The sequence below is a fragment of the Pristiophorus japonicus genome, chromosome 17 (genome assembly GCF_044704955.1).
Source record: "Pristiophorus japonicus isolate sPriJap1 chromosome 17, sPriJap1.hap1, whole genome shotgun sequence".
Taxonomy (NCBI): Eukaryota; Metazoa; Chordata; class Chondrichthyes; family Pristiophoridae; genus Pristiophorus; species Pristiophorus japonicus.
In genome coordinates, this window is record NC_091993.1 from 16510667 (window position 1) to 16527568 (window position 16902).

Sequence of the window (16902 nt, forward strand, 5' to 3'; positions counted from 1 at the left end):
AATGGCAGACCAACTGAACAAATACTTTGGTTCGGTCTTCACCAAGGAAGACACAAACAACCTTCCGGATGTACTCGGGGACTGAAGATCTAGTGAGAAGAAGGAACTGAAGGATATCCTTATTAGGCAGGAAATTGTGTTAGGGAAATTGATGGGATTGAAGGCCGATAAATCCCTTATGATAGTCTGCATCCCAGAGTACTTAAGGAAGTGGCCCTAGAAATAGTGGATGCATTGGTGATCATTTTCCAACAGTCTATTGACTCTGGATCAGGTCCTATGGACTGGAGGGTAGCTAATGTTACACCACTTTTTTAAAAAGGAGAGAGAGAAAACAGGTAATTATAGACCAGTTAGCCTAACATCAGTAGTGGGGAAAATGTTGGAATCAATCATTAAGGATGAAATAGCAGCGCATTTGGAAAGCAATGATAGGATCAGTTCAAGTCAGCATGGATTTATGAAAGGGAAATCATGGAGAATCTTCTGGAATTTTTTGAGGATGTAACGAGCAGAGTGGACAAGGGAGAACCAGTGGATGTGGTGTATTTGGACTTTCAAAAGGCTTTTGACAAAATCCCGCACAAGAGATTGGTGTGCAAAGTCAAAGCACATGGTATTGGGGATAATGTACTGACGTGGATAGAGAACTGGCTGGCAGACAGGAAGCAGAGAGTCAGGATAAACGGGTCCTTTTCAGAATGGCAGGCAGTGACTAGTGGAGTGGCGCAGGGCTCAGTGCTGGGACACCAGCTCTTTACAATATACATTAACAATTTGGATGAAGGAATTGAGTGTAATATCTCCAAGTTTGCAGATGATACTAAACTGGGTGGCAGTGTGAGCTGTGAGGGGGACGCTAAGAGGCTGCAGGGGTGACTTGGACAGATTAGGTGAGTGGGCAAATGCATGGCAGATGCAGTATAATGTGGATAAATGTGAGGTTATCCATTTTGGGGGAAAAACACGAAGACAGAATATTACCTGAATGATGGCAGATTAGGAAAAGGGGAGGTGCAACGAGACCTGGGTGTCATGGTTCATCAGTCATTGAAGGTTGTTGGCATGCAGGTACAACAGGCGGTGAAGGCGGCAAATGGAATGTTGGCATTCATAGCTAGAGGATTTGAGTATAGGAGCAGGGGGGGTCTTACTGCAGTTGTACAGGGCCTTCGTGAGGCCTCACCTGGAATATTGTGTTCAGTTTTGGTCTCCTAATCTGAGGAAGGACATTCTTGCTATTGAGAGAGTGCAGCGAAGGTTCACCAGACTAATTCCAGGGATGTCTGGACTGTCATATGAGGAGAGACTGGATCAACTGGGCCTTTATTCGCTGGAGTTTAGAAGGATGAGAGGGGATCTCATAGAAACGTATAAGATTCTGACAGGACTGGACAGGTTAGATGCGGGAAGAATGTTCCCAATGTTGGTGAGGTCCAGAACCAGGGGACATAGTCTTAGGATAAGGGGTAGGCCATTTAGGATTGAGACGAGGAGAAACTTCTTCACTCAGAGTTGTTAACCTGTGGAATTCCCTGCTCAGAGAGTTGTTGATGCCAGTTCATTGGATATCTTCAAGAGGGAGTTAGATATGGCCCTTATGGCTAAGGGGATCAAAAGGGTATGGAGAGAAAGCAGGAAAGGGGTACTGAGGGAATGATCAGCCATGATCTTATTGAATGACGGTGCAGGCTCGAAGAGCCGAATGGCCTACTCCTATTTTCTATGTTTCTGCTTTTCAAAATCAAAGTGAATGCAGTTAGGATGAAAAGGCCAGTTATTCTTAATTTTTGCATGTGATTTGACTTTGTTGAGCAGTGAAATCTACACTTTTAAAAATTACATTTTTATTACTAAAGCAATTAACTATTGTATATCCCTTTTAATTTTGTATATTTCATAAATTTCTAGCAGTGTTCGTTTATATTAAATAAAACTCTTTCTAGCCAGTTCAACCTATGAGATCATTCATAATTGTTGTTTATATCAAAAACCAGCACACTCACACACACACAGTGGTAAACGGTGAGGAAGATGGTAAGAGGACATAGACAGGCTGGTGGAATGGGCAGACACATGAAATTCAACTCAGCAAAAGTGTGAGGTGATACATTTTGGTCGGAAGAATGAGGAGAGACAATACATGCTCAATGGTACAATTTTAAAGGGGTTGCAAGAAGACAGAGGCCTGGGGATGTTAGTGTACAAATCTTTGAAGGTGACTGGACAGATTAACAAAGCAGTTAATAAAGCATATGGGATCCTGGGCTTTACAAGTAAAGGCATAGAGTGCAAGCGCTAGGAAATTATGCTAAATCTATATAAAACACTAGTTCAGCGCTCGCTGGAGTAGTGTGTCCAATTCTGGACACCACACTTGAAAGGGCTTTGGAGAGGGTACAGGGGCGATTTACTAGAATGGTTCCAGGGATGATGGATCACAGTTATGATAGACTGAAAAGCTGGGGTTTTAGAAGAGAAGGCCAAGAGGAGAGTTGACAGTAGTCTTTAAAATCATGAAGGGTTTAGATAAAATAAATAAAAAGAAACAGTTTCCAATGGCTGAAGGGTCAATAACCAAAGGGCACAGATTTAAGGTGATTGGCAAAAGAACTAGAGGCGACACGAGGAAAAACTTAACGCACCAATGCTGTAGAACTTAAGAAGGCTATGAAGGAATCATGCATCAGATTTTTTGGTAAGATTAACACTTGCAGCTGCTTTATGTATTGGAAATGTTTGCTGCATCACTGTGAAATAAGCACCATTTTAAACCCGTTCCCAGTACTTCGAATTAGTGTACTCAAAAGTATTAAATTGCATTAAAACTTCTGCATCTATCCCTAAACTTATAATAAAACAATTATACAATAAAACCACAGATACAAAAGTATTTTAAACCTTCTAACAGCTCAGTAACAACTGCCTCCACAAAAGGCTCCTTTTTCATAAAAGGTGCAAAAAGTTAAACATTAGTTATTCAATAATTAGAGTAAACTATGAAAGCCTTTTTAAATTCCAGATTATGGTTTTGTTTCAAATCCAGGATGATTTATTCTAATTTTCACACAGTAATTTAAATAATAACTTCAATTGAAAAGTATCATACCTGCAAACTCCAGTCCTACAACAGGAAAGAAATTTTTCACATTGTTCAGTGCAAGCTTAACCATTCCAAGACGTATCAGAGCCCAACTGTAAAATAAATGCAAACAGCATTACCAGATACTTCAACATTTTTGTTTACAAACATCAACATTAGGTCTAAATTGGAGACTCCCAACTAGAGCCATCCTCCGTGCTAGGTAACTCCAATGCAATAAATTATGGGGAACTTCTTTACAGCTCCACTGCAAACAGGAGGATGCAGGTGTGTCTTTAGACCAGTCTGAGGGCTGGGCCGACCCAGCCGAAGCCATCTGGCCCTGGGAATCCCCTTTATAGCTGTTGCAAATTTTTCTGTGGTACCAGCCAGCATTTACAAGTTTCTGGCTCCAGCTCCATTAACCTTCCTGGTTGCCTGGTCAAGTCATAGCAGTGGTGCATAACCTTGCCGATGTGCTCAATAACAGCATGACCTTGTTACGTTACATCCAGTCATGAAGCCTATACTTTTCACTCCAGAACAATGCCTGTTCATGTTCCTATCTTCCTCTCCCTTTGCTGCCTAAACCCTAACCACTATCAGTGAAGCAGCCTAGGAAATATGGAGTCTATCAAGAATTACCGAGTTCGTGATGAACCTGACATCTGGAGAGAGCAGCATTTCCTTGAATAAAAAGGGGGAAATACTTTGAAAAGAAAGAATGGAATAGAAAGAACTTCCATACACTTTATCCTGCTCAAAACTGAATTATACACTGCCAATTGTATAAAATAATATACTAAAGCCTCTTAAAACATCTAGGTTTAAAACAAACAATTCTGCAAGTGACTTTTGTCTATTAGCTTTTTATATATAGATTTAAATATTGCATGATGCAGTTGTTATTGCAACAAAGATCCTTGTAACTAACCTGTAAGAGTTAGGGTCTGAATGCTCTTGCAGCTGAGTGTCAGAAATAAAAGCATCATCATCGTCCTCATCATCATCACTGGGGATACTTTCATCTGAGTCATACATAAATCCACTCTCAGATGGGGGTAGGAACGGCTTAAAGCACAAATACAACAATGGATTAAAATGGGATCAGGTGAAAGATTTCAAAAAAATATGGCAATTGACAAGATTTGTGCTTTCCTAATTAAATTCAATAATGATGCAATGTGTTCAATGTGCACTTTGCTCCACTATTCTGCAACTTCTTTTGTACAGAATTTTTCAGACATTTGTTATTTCCCAAGTTAACAAATATGGGCATAAAAGCTCATCATCGTACAGTAACTGAATTTTATAAGCATTATGGTTACAAGTACATAATATATTCATGGTGTAAGAAAAACAAAACTTTGAAATTCATAAACATCCATTAAATCAAGTGAAATGCTACAAGAACACACATATTCAAGATATGACTGAATTAATCAAAATATTAGTGAATTAATAAAATAATTATATTATATTTTAAATATATTGTTCTCACCTTGGCTACAAAATAGTCCCACATACTGAGCTCAGGAGGAATAAACTTTTCTTTGTAGGACGGTCTCTCTGCAGGCACAGGTGGGGGTGTTGAAGTCTCTTTTACAGGTCTACCAGGAACCAACATCTTCATGTTAAATCTCCGTCGATATCGGTCAATGTCCTCTGGAGGAACTGTTCAGAGCAATGTGATAGATATGCTGCAAGAAATCTTGGGCCGTGTAGTTGCTTATAATAATGGTTGACCTAAACCTAAATAGCTCAGTTTAGCATTATCCTCCCACAATCCTTAGATTAACAGTTCAAAAAAGACTGATAGCTCTGCACCATTCAAGAGGCGTCATCTAAACTTGCCCAGCATCATACTCAAATATAAACACAAACGGTCTATATTGTTCTAATTATTAATACAGTTTAAACATGGAATAAGTTTAAAATTATTTCAAAACTTTAAATATGCTTTCAAATGAAAAGCATAAAAGTTAGCACTGATTCCACACAAATCTTTGTTTAGGTGTGAAAATGGAACATACATTTTATCAGTTGATGCAAAAGCTGATAATCACTTGAAGTTCAATTAAAATCCTTATTTTGTACAAACTCAAAATTCTATTCAAATGCATATGAAAATAATTTATAAAGCTGAGAGTGCAGTCCCAAAATTTAAAAAAAGAAACATTGCAGAAGTTCCATCAACAGTCCAAGTCAAAATCAGCATTACATCAGTAGGTACACCTTAAATTAATGGAGAGTAAATTCGGACGGGCCGATCTGGTCAGTTTTCCATTGGCAAGATGTGTTAAAATTGCCCACAGTGAATTTTAGTTTACAGATAACAGCCAAATAGCATGCCAAATAAAACAGCAGGGTTAGATAATTTTGTTAATTCACTATAATTTTGCGATTATGATCAGACACCGCTGAACCTCCCAATTATGTCAGCCTTGCACTACATTCCAAATTATTTTTAATCTTATAATGTTAATTACAAAGTGATAGCCGTCTCCAAAATGTTTAGTGAAATATTAAAAGCTAATCAATAAAGTGTATTCTTACAATAAAATGCAACTTTGCGATTGGACACCGGCTTGAGGGAAGTTTTAATCTGCTACCATTTTTTGTGAAATGGAGCTTTATTTACAGATCTACAGAATTTTGGGGAAGAGGAGAAGGAAGAAGAAAGTTACACATAGGGCAGGAAAAGTGCAAAACCAAGAAATGCACACAAAACTCCACTGCAACCAACACTGCCACTCACCATCCTGTCCTGGTGTGTGTTGTGCCCCAATCTCACAGCTGGGAGACACAGACACATCTACTGGTTCTGTCTTCAAGGCAACATTTTGCTCCAAATTTGGTACAGTTGAAACATTTAGTTTACCTGCACCATAAATTAGGTTTTTGTTTAAAAATACCTGCTACTCAGATTTAAATGGCAGCTAATTCCGCAATGGCTGATGCTGAAAAAATACTTTTGCAATGGACTTTATCTTCACCAAATTCAAATACATGGTGACTGAAGATTATCGTTTTTAAAATGACAATTTATTCCAATAATTTTACACTGAAGTTAAACCACTGCACCCTTTTAAAAGGGAACCTCAACACGGTCAATGGTCGTCTAATCAATAAATACTGTTTAGTATTGAGGGATGGAGACTGGGAAGAGTTCAAGATTTTATTGCTACTTAGAATAGCTTACTGTTATGCAAAATCGCTTATTATGTAAGATATCTTACTGTTGGAAAAACATCTGGAACTCTCCATCACAGATGAGACACAGAGCATATGGGCATAGGAAGTTGTTAAGTTTTCCACGTAAAGAATTTTGTAACAGTCAAAATAAGGTTTAGAGCTTGCAAACCAGAAGAGGGAAAAAGAATATTCCCAAATGTGATGAAAGATACAATTTTAAAACATCTAGCACCGTCTAGCAATGCAACAAATGAAACCTGATAAAAGGCGTAAAAATAATTTACAAAGTAGCAACATTCATGGATCACTCCATACTGAGAGCACGTGAAGAAAGGGAGAACAGGAGCAGGCTGAACAGGACCAATATATATCTGGCTGTGGTGCCAGAGTCAAAACCTAACAATTCAGGACAGAACTGCTGCCCCCCCCACCCCTCCCCCCACCCCACCTCTCCACCACCCCATCCCCCACCCCCCCCCCCACCTCTCCCCCCCATCCCCCCCCCACCTCCACCCCATCCCCCCCCCCCCACCTCTCCACCCCATCCCCCCCCCCCACCTCTCCACCCCATCCCCCCCCCCCACCTCTCCACCCCATCCCCCCCCCCCACCTCTCCACCCCATCCCCCCCCCCCACCTCTCCACCCCATCCCCCCCCACCTCTCCACCCCATCCCCCCCCACCTCATCCCCCACCCCACCCCATCCCCCACCTCATCCCCCACCCCCCCCAATCCCCCACCCCACCCCCATCCCCCCCAATCCCCCACCCCATCCCCCACCCCCCCCAATCCCCCACCCCACTCCCCCCATCCCCCACCCCAACCCCCCCATCCCCCACCCCACCCCCCCCCACCCCACCTCATTCCCCCCCCCCCCCACCCCATCCACCCCCCACCTCATCCCCCACCCCACCCCCCCTCCCCCCCACCCCACCCCACCCCCCCTCCCCCCCCACCTCATCCCCCACCCCACCCCCCCTCCCCCCCCACCTCATCCCCCACCCCACCCCCCCTCCCCCCCACCTCATCCCCCACCCCACCCCCCCTCCCCCCCACCTCATCCCCCACCCCACCCCCCCACCCCCCCACCTCATCCCCCACCCCACCCCCCCACCTCATCCCCCACCCCACCCCCCCTCCCCCCCACCTCATCCCCCACCCCACCCCCCCCCCCCACTCCACACTTCCCTTTGATTTTCTTTTCTGAATTATGAAAAATCAGCACAAGTCACATTTTATTCAAAACCCCAAGGCAGGCCAATTGGGCAATGGAGTCCAGGGTCCGCATTCAGTCCTGCCCAACCAACCCCATTGATGTATCCCATTAAAATCATCCATGTAAAGTTATCCAGGCCAAGACACTGTTGACAGTTGTCTAAAAAAAAAATCAACATTGACAATGCTCAATCAGCTCCATTGGATGGGCCACATCGTCCGCATGCCTGATACTAGACTCCCAAAACAAGCATCTACTCGGAGCTCCGACACGGCAAACAAGCCCCAGGTGGGCAGAGGAAACGCTTCAAGGACATCCTCAAGACCGCCTTGAAAAAGTGCAATATCCCCATCGACAACTGAGAATCCCTGGCCCATGACCGCTCAAAGTGGAAGAGAAGAATCCGGGAAGGTGCCGAACACCTCAAGTCTCTTCGCTGGGATCAAGTGGAGACCAAGCGTAAACAGCTGAAGGAGCACACGACAACCCAAGCACCCCACCCACCCGTCCCTTCAACCAACGTCCCCTCAACCACCGTCTGCCCCACCCGTGACAGAGACTGTAGGTCCCGTATCGGACTCATCAGTCACCTGAGAACTCAGTTTTAGTGTGGAAGCAAGTCATCCTCGACTCTCTGAGGGACTGTCTAAGAAGAAAAAAATCAGATTTGTAAAAAATTGTCCTACTGAAGAAAACTTTTCTAGAAATAGAGAGGTTATCACTCATACAGACCCCTTTATGGATTGAACACCATGTGCAACAGCTTACATTTATAAAACACCTTTCAAACTTCCCAATGTGCTTTACAGAAGAGAAGAGACAGTTATGAGCAGTAACAGAAGAGGTGATCAAAGGCTTGATTAAAGATATAGGTTATGAGTAGGCTTTTGAAGGTTGCGCCTTCAGCTGTCTAGGTCCCAAGCTCTGTAATTCCCTCCCTAAATCTCTCTGCCTCTCTCTCCTCCTTCAAGATCTACCTTTTTGATTAAGCTTTTGGCTACTTGCCCTAAAGTCTCCTTCTTTGGCTCAGTGTCAATTTTTCTCTGATTACTCTCGTGTGAAGCTCCTTGGGATGTTGTACTATGTTAAAAAGTTGTTGTTGCTGCTGTTTTACAGGAAGTTGACTTACCTGGTGTAAGTTCTGGCCGTTTTTTAGGTTTTATAATAGTTTTTGCACCTCCTCCAAATACTGCAGCCCAGGTTCGATTATTTAGTGGATGAGCAACTAATCGAAAGAGTTCGTTACTATCTTGAGTAGCAAGACCATGGATCAAAAGGCTTAGATAGACACCAATGACTGCCTCACAAAGCAACACATTCAATTTAGGTTGATCTTCTTCCTGAGCTGTTCCAAGAAGATTAATCAGTGATGAAACACCTGGAACAAACAAATGAGATACTTTATTAACTAGACCAGCAGGAAGAAAACATTCTTGTAGCTTAAGTGAGTAGTTACCATCTTGTCCATTCATAACCAGTCATCAAGAAGAAAAAATACAAGATTTGCATTTGATTAAGTTTTAATCTTACAAACACATTCTTCTATCTTACCAGGCCAATGTGAAGGTGAAGAGTTTGGGGTTACATGCTCTTCAATGCTTTCAGTCCGCAGTCTACGTCTTTCACCCAACAAAAGTCCCTGATAAACCATTCCTGTAAACAGGTTTGTAGCTGTTTGACTGTTAAAAGAAAACCATAATTTAAAAAAAGGTCCTTTCTATAAACTGAAGACAAACTTTTTTTGTTTCTTATTAAAAGGCCAAACTAATCACTCCAGAATCTCTACCAAATAGAAACCAACGTGAAGATATTCATTTAAAGTCTGGTTATAGATTCATTTGTGATTATTATAGAATAACTAGATCAGTCAATTGGATCTCAAGCACCATTTTTCCTGTGAAGACATCTTACAGTAAAACTGACAAACATTCTATCCCCACTATACAGTTTGAAGAATGTCAATATAGTGAATACATTTACCTGTAGCTGTGGCTGTCACATAGAGATTGGTAAATACAGGCTGAGAGTGAAGCTGCCAAAGTGTGCAGAATGAAAACCTAATAAGGAATGCAATACATTCAAAAGTTAAAGGATAGCTGGGGGAAACACTTCACATCAATCTAAATATGATCTGTATTGCCTCATCCTTTCAGAAGATGGCGCTTTAATTACTAAATACAATGCTTAAAAACAATGTTCAGCGCACGTTGGAAAAGCCAAGGGTTAATGATCCCCAAGTATGTACAGGGGTACTGCTGGAATTTGCCCAGTTAAAACTGTACAGTCTACAGCCTGCTTAGTCAGGAACCACCTACATATTGATGCAGTGTATTTGTTTTTAGAGCTAACTGGGAAGAATGCCAGTCCGAGGTGACAAGTCTACCTTTCTCAGTTCCACTAAACAGCCAAACTGGTTGGACAGACATCAACCGTGCCCTGAAGTACTGCAGCTGACATGTCATCCTGAACCTAAAGAAAACTATCTTCTCCTTCCCTCACAGGAAAATCTGAACCCCACGAGCAGGTTTATAGTTTCCTAAAGATGAGCTTCACAGGTAAACTAACTATCGTAACCAATACTTTGGCCGTTTTCAAAGACAGATAACCATAATAAAATTGTTACCTTTTCATCCTTAAGACCTGGAAGAGGTGGAAAACTCATTTGTACCACTGTGTACAAAACATCATGGATGTGGTTACTCAAATGCATGACAGGGTTGGCTATTACAGTTTTGGTTGAAGCAATGCTTGCAGAAAGGAGGGGCAAAGTGGTCGGTAAAGGAAGAGGAGACTGAAGCTGTTTCACTGTAGTTTCCTATCAGATGAGTAAAATCAGTATTAGACATAATCATATGTGCAGCCGTATAATGAATTAACATTGCACTCAATTACTGTAAAACGTTTCCTAGTGATACAGACAGGATAACCTTTTCATTATGGTGAAGAAAACACATTAGTCAAATACTGATTCTTTACTAATACAGGTTGAACCTCCCTTATCCAGAACCCTCGGGACCTAGCCTGTTCTGGATAAGGGATTTTTCTGGACGAGGGGTGGTCAAGTTGGATGGTACAGGTACTGAACAAGGGGATATCGGAGCTGGCTGGCTTGGGGCTGGGAGTGCGGCAGAGAGATCATGGGAGGAGCGGTGGTTCGCGGGGTCAGGCCAGTGATTGCGGGAGTCGGCAGCGAGGAAGGACTTCAATTAGTTCATGTCAGAGCTCTGTGCATACGCCACCCGGTGGCTGGGAATGGTTCTGGACGAACGGTGGTTCTGCATTAGGGAGGTTCAACCTGTAACCTGCTTCGTAAATCCTACTTTGTACAACTGTGACAAATGCAAAACATCATACATGCGAGAAAAAAGAAAGTCTGGAAATTGGCAGCCCCCAAAAAAGCACAAATGGAAAATAGCCCTGGATAAAGGTCTGTGACTAATGCCACTGCTCCAAGACAACTGAATAAGTTAGATTCCTTTTTATTACATTGTATTTCAGGAATTTTATTCATGTGCTGGGATCACATTCCAAATTCTTTTTTTTTTTTAAATCATGAAAACTGAAACCAATTGGCCTCAGATGTGGCATATAAAAATGGACGTGCGATGAGTTATGAACTTCTCAGGACTTAAGCAGTGGTTATAGTCACTAGTCATCAGTTGTATTCTAGGTTTTTCTTTTAAAAAGTACACAAAAGTGCAATTTTTACTGTTGGACTTTTTAAATCTTTGAAGGGTGAAGTGAGAAAGGAGCAGTACACAGAGGTGAAACTAAGATAGTTGCAGGGATCTTTCTCCAATGCCTGTTATGTTCAAGAAGAATATCTTGCTTTAAAAAAAAAGATTACACACAAAGCCAAGAAATATCCGGGGGGGGCGGGAGAGTTATAGACCCATCTCCATCATCCTTACAAAATCTTAACCAACGTGCTGCAGAGATGGTGACTGTACTATTTTGTACAGAGTGCTGATAGATGGCATGCAGGAAATCCAATGGCACCATGAACATCTATAAGCAACGACATTATAACAGCTTCCTACATTACAATGGTGACTACACTTCAAAAAGTACTTCACCGGCTTTAAAATGCTTTGGGATGTCCTGAAAGCTGCTTTAAATGCAAGCCTTTCTATTTTTTCCTTCCAATGGTCTGTCTAAACTAATATCCTAAAGTAATTCATGGTAACTTAAATTATCATTATTAGATCAAGTAGAAGGAAGCAGCCGAACCCGTCCAATGCCCACTAGTCATAGATGTTACTTGTAAATCGGGGGATATTGCGTGTCTTTCCTAGATGCAACCACACGGAAACTTTGGGTGATGCACTGGTGCGCTGCTAGCACTCATGGGACTGCATCCCATGATGAGTTAACACCTTCAGGACAGAAGGGAGGCAAAATAATGTGTGGGGAAGGGGGGCGGGGGGGGGAGGCAGGGGGGAAAAGAGAGGGGGGAAAGAGAAGGCAAGTGGGTAGCAAAGAATAATGAGTGGAAGGATATTTGAAATATGAAGACAATTTCGCCAGCAACAGGGTTATCGATTTCCAAAAATCAATTCCAGTGAGTTGAGCAAGCAATACAGACTAAACCTCTGCTCTCACTCCAACATATATTGTTCAGATTCCCGATATCAAAATCCCCATTTACTGTCTACAGTGATGTTTAAAACCCTGGTGAACAACGGAAATAAATGTCAACATGAAATTAATAGCATGTAAAAAAAAATGTATTTATAACATGGGACAAAGTTGGCTTAGTTTTACTTTCTGGAAGTAATAGTGACACAATTTAATGCTGAAAACTGTTATTTTTGGAAAGCAGTCCTATGCAGCATCCAAGATCTGGTTATCTGATTTATTTTGGTAAACTCCACAGCAAGGTCATTTATAAATCATTTGTCGCCGCCATTCTAATCAAATTTGAATGCCACATACATTTTCCACTGATTGGTCAGACAAAGTTCTGATTTTAGCAGCTTGCTGCTCTCGGGAGTACCAGACGTTTAAAGTACAGGACTTCCAGGTGTACCTGAAAGGGAGTGTTGGCTGGAGTTGAGGGAAGCAAATGCTATCTGTGCCAAGATGCTCTACTGGGAGATCAACGTAGGGATAAAGATGGTGAATTTATCTTTAAGAGATTGCATAACTGCATGAAAACTCTGCAGGATGCAATGCTAGACCCAAAGACAGTTTGACATTATACTAGTGCACAAGAGTGATCCTGGGTGTTTCCCTCTATATCACTGGCTGCTTATTCTTTTAAGATACTTTGTGGCTTCTCAGTGTAAGCATATGGCCAGGTACCACAGAAGAGATATTGGGTCTGATGTTCATTATCGGCGCGAGACCCAGGCATTTTGATGGATGGGCCTCAGCTGCATAATGTTGGCGGGTTACGAATGCTGAACTAGTACTCACGGGCAGGTGGGGGCAATCCAACAGTTCCTCCATAGAACTACGCTGCAAGCTTAGACTTAAAAGATGAGGTAATTGCCTGGGTTTGGGGAAGGTAGGATCCTACTTTGTATATTACAAGTAGGCTCCCGCCTGAAACAAGCAGATGCGCTGGCTGCCCATTTTCACAATGGGTCGGAAATGGCAGCGGGCGGATCAGGAGGGCAAGTTCAGCGCTGCAATTAATGCTGCTACCCTGTTCCTGCCGGCGGAGGCCATGAAAATCAGTTAGGTTCTTTTTTCTTTTTGGGGGTGTGGAATATAATTCAAGAGCAAAGAGAAAAAAGTGGAAAATAGGAAGACACTCTATTTTACGCACTGTATTTGAAAAATGTGCATTGGTGTGAAGTATAATTCGTCACTTCATCATATACAATATGCATGTGTGAGTAGGACCATTTCCCATACCTCGGGAGCCTCTCATCAACAAGAGCAGACACTGATGCGGAGATTCAACACCACCTCCAGTGCATCAGTGCAGTCTTCGGTCACCTGAGGAAAAGTGTTCGAAGACCAGGCCCTCAAATCTACCACCAAGCTCATGGTTTACAGGACTGTCATAATACCCGCCCTCCTGTACGGATCAGGGGCATGGATGATGTACAGAAGACACCTCAAGTCGCTGGAGATATATCACCAACGATGTCTCCACAAGATCCTGCAAATCCCCTGGGAAGGCAGGGGCACCAACATCAGTGTCCTCATCCAGGCCAACATCCACAGCATTGAAGCACTGACCACACTCGATCAGCTTCGCTGGGCAGGCCACATAGTTCACATGCCAGACACAAGACTCCCTAAACAAGTGCTCTATGCAGAGCTCCTTCACAGCAAACGAGCCAAAGGTGGGCAGCGGAAACGTTACAAGGACACCCTCAAAGCCGCCCTGATAAAGTGCAACATCCCCACTGACACCTGGGAGTCCTTGGCCGAAAACTGCCCTAGATGGAGAAAGTGCATCCGGGAGGGCGTTGAGCTCTTCGACTTTCAACGCCGAGAGCGTGAAGAGGTCAAGCGCAAGCAGCAGAAGGAGCGTGCGGCAAACCAGTCCCACACACCCCTTCCCTCGGTGAATATCTGTCCCACCTGTGACAGAGTCTGTGGCTCTCATATTGGATTGTTCAGCCACCAAAGGACTCACTTCAGGAGTGGAAGTCTTCCTCGATTCCGAGGGACTGCCTATGATGATGATAGTGAGTAGGACTTCTAGATTCTCACAATTAAAACCTTATGGCTGCACTTCAGTCTGCTTTATTTACCGAGCAGTTCTTGAGTACTTTACCTGCTGTGATTCTTGTAATAGAAAGATAAGTTCCATTCTGACTGAGGCTAAGCCACCACCCTGAGCTCCATGCAAGCTGCAGTAGCTTAGAAACACTCTAAGCAGAGCTTGATTTTTCCGCAACCACCATTTCCGTCTTTCTGCATGTTCTTGCTTTGCTTGTAGCCTCCGCCGATCAATCTGATGCCTTTCGTATGAAGCTCCTTCTGTATTCTCAGTTAATTCTTCTTGGTCAAATGAGCTACTGATATTTTTATCTATTTCAACCGCAGAGTCTGCTTCAGTTTTATAATTGCAGATTTGATGCATAGCATAGATCTCCTTTTCTAACCAGTTGTACAGTTGAAATCGGAGCTTCCCTCCATCTACTTCATAGCCGGTAGCCAATGTCCTAAGTTCAGTCATTAGAATTTTCAAGCACGCTCTGAATTTTAACTGCTCTGCTATTACATCAACCCGAGAGTCAGCAGAAATGGAATCCTGTCTCGGAAGAGTTTGAGACTCTGCAGGAACACCTTTTTTCCCATCTTTAGTTATATGTTCTTTTTCCGCAACTTTCATGGTCAACCCACCTGCATCCTCCTCTTCAACTTCATCTTCTTTATCATCCCATTCAAGTTTTAGTGGTTCTTCAGCAAAAGTCACTACTGGCGCACTCCAGTCAAAGCCAGCAGAATTACTGGTTCCCCTGTCCAGGCCAGATGAACCAGTTACAGTCTGTGACCAGTCAGTATCTTCAGTGCTTCCCCCATGTTTTGCTGCACATACGGTTTTAGTACCATTTTGGCCTTGGGCACTCAACCTGTCGTTTTCACTTTTGAAGGATGTTTTTGATTTTTTCGTGACCTTTGGGATTTTAGACAACACCTCAAGCGCCAAGACAGGACAACCAACTTTAAAATGAGCATTTGCTGTGGTGAAAAATAATTTCCTCTCAATGAGGTTGATTTCATCTTCACTGCTTTTCTCTGTTGCAAGTCCAGTAGCTAAAGAGCCTTTGGGGGAAGCAAAATGTCTTCGCATCAGCAAGGGGTGGGCACGGAGATAATTGTAAAAACTGAACACCACTGGATTGCAAGACTTTATGAGGACCCCTGAAACACAATAGAAAAATATGTTTACTGTGGTTACCAATTACAAGGTTAGACATAATTGGCTCAAAATTCAGTAGCGACCCACCGTGCAGGGCAGTTACCCTGCGCACAAAAGATGAGGACCGAGAAGCCCCTATAGAGATGGCGCTACAGGAAGTGTTCCAATCAGGTAAGTGAAGTGAGTTTTGAACACGGACAATGCAACGGTAAGTAATGGCCTTGGGGGAAGAGTGCAGGTCTTGTGGGGTGGGAGTGAGCGTAGGTCTCAGGAGAATGATCGGTGGTGGGTGGTGGTAGTGTCAGCCGGCAGCAGCCCACCACGGGATCTGGATCTGCAGATCGGGGATCTCGGTGTGAGGGGTGGGGGTGGGGGGGGGGAGGTCAGAGGCAATGTTTCACGGGGCTGGAGGAGCCGGGCGCATCAGCGAGCAGGATGGTGCTTTTCTTTTTTCATGTGATCTTTAGGGTTGGTTTCCCCGAGTGCAACCCGTGAAGGTGCTGGCTGCCTCAATACAAACCAATGTTGCAGCGGGGTCCTGAAGCGGGCGTTTGGACTCTTATTTGCATATGATTAAAGGACGCCTCTTGTTGGACCACCAAATATGGCAGGCTGCGCACTTCCAATCGATTGCATGCACGTGCTTCCAGACCGCCATTTTGGGGATTTAGGAGGCCACATAGTGCCTGAATAAATGGAACTACGTGACCCAATTTCTAGGGCTATATGACTGAATCCCAGACAAAAAAAAAATTACCTAATATATGCAGGTATCATTCATATGGATTTGACTGTAAGCATGTAGGGCTCAATATTCCCCAGTGATTCATGCTGTTTTTTTGGCGCAGGCCGCTTGCTACTTTTTTTTTCAGCCAAAGGGCGCGTAATCTGCCACCCGCGCCAATTTTGGCCAGCTGAGAGTTACTCCAGTTCTTCTTAGGCCGGTGTATGGGGCCTCTGTAGAAAAATCTTCTGATGAGTTAAGAAAATCGACCCAGGTAAGTGCAGCAGGTGCCCGGACAGCAGCAGGGGGAGGTGCAAGGGGGGGGGGGGAGGGAAGCCTTTTGGGTATAGTTAGGTGCGGGGACTGGGAGGGATGAGGCCATTCGGCCTGGGATAGGTGCAGGGGAGCCGACCGGGTGCCACTCGGCCAGGGCTAGATGCGGGACCGGAGGGAGGAGGCTACTTGGCCAGGGCTAGGTGCAGGACCGGGAGGGAGGCGGCCAGGGCAAGGTGCAGGACCGGGAGGGAGGCGGCCAGGGCTAGATGCGGGACGATGAAGGAGGAGTCCACTTAGCCAGGGCTAGGTGCGGGGGAGCGGACCGGGAGGCCCTTCGGCCTGAGATAGGAGTGGGGATCAGCACCGGCATTGGGGGGGGGGGGGGGGGGAAAGAGGACTTTAATAATTTAGTGAAGGTAAGTTGCTGCAATGTATTTGTGCTTGTGCAGGTTGCGAGCTGGCTGTATGTTTCACTTTCCAGCCTCAGCCCGCATTGTGTCCCTGGTTACTGTGCAACCCGATCTTTTTGGCGGAGATCAAGGCTCTACCCCCAGAACTAAAGGACAGGCTAGGTTGCGCCA

General features: G+C 43.9%; 1 protein-coding gene across 4 annotated transcripts in view; it reads right to left on the reverse strand.

Annotated features, from left to right (window-relative positions):
- The window catches only part of dmxl2 (Dmx-like 2), a 165612-nt gene that overhangs the window by 42898 nt on the left and 105812 nt on the right, over positions 1–16902 (reverse strand). For 3 of the 4 annotated variants that reach the window (XM_070858428.1, XM_070858429.1, XM_070858430.1), the window contains 8 exons: positions 14230–15323; positions 10117–10308; positions 9474–9550; positions 9045–9172; positions 8623–8871; positions 4584–4756; positions 4017–4153; positions 3110–3195 (listed from right to left, as the gene is read on the reverse strand). In XM_070858428.1, the coding sequence (XP_070714529.1) occupies positions 3110–3195; positions 4017–4153; positions 4584–4756; positions 8623–8871; positions 9045–9172; positions 9474–9550; positions 10117–10308; positions 14230–15323 (2136 nt within the window). Of the gene's footprint in view, positions 1–3109; positions 3196–4016; positions 4154–4583; positions 4757–5840; positions 5964–8622; positions 8872–9044; positions 9173–9473; positions 9551–10116; positions 10309–14229; positions 15324–16902 lie in introns of all 4 variants that reach the window. The other variant, XM_070858431.1, reaches the window with a different exon arrangement.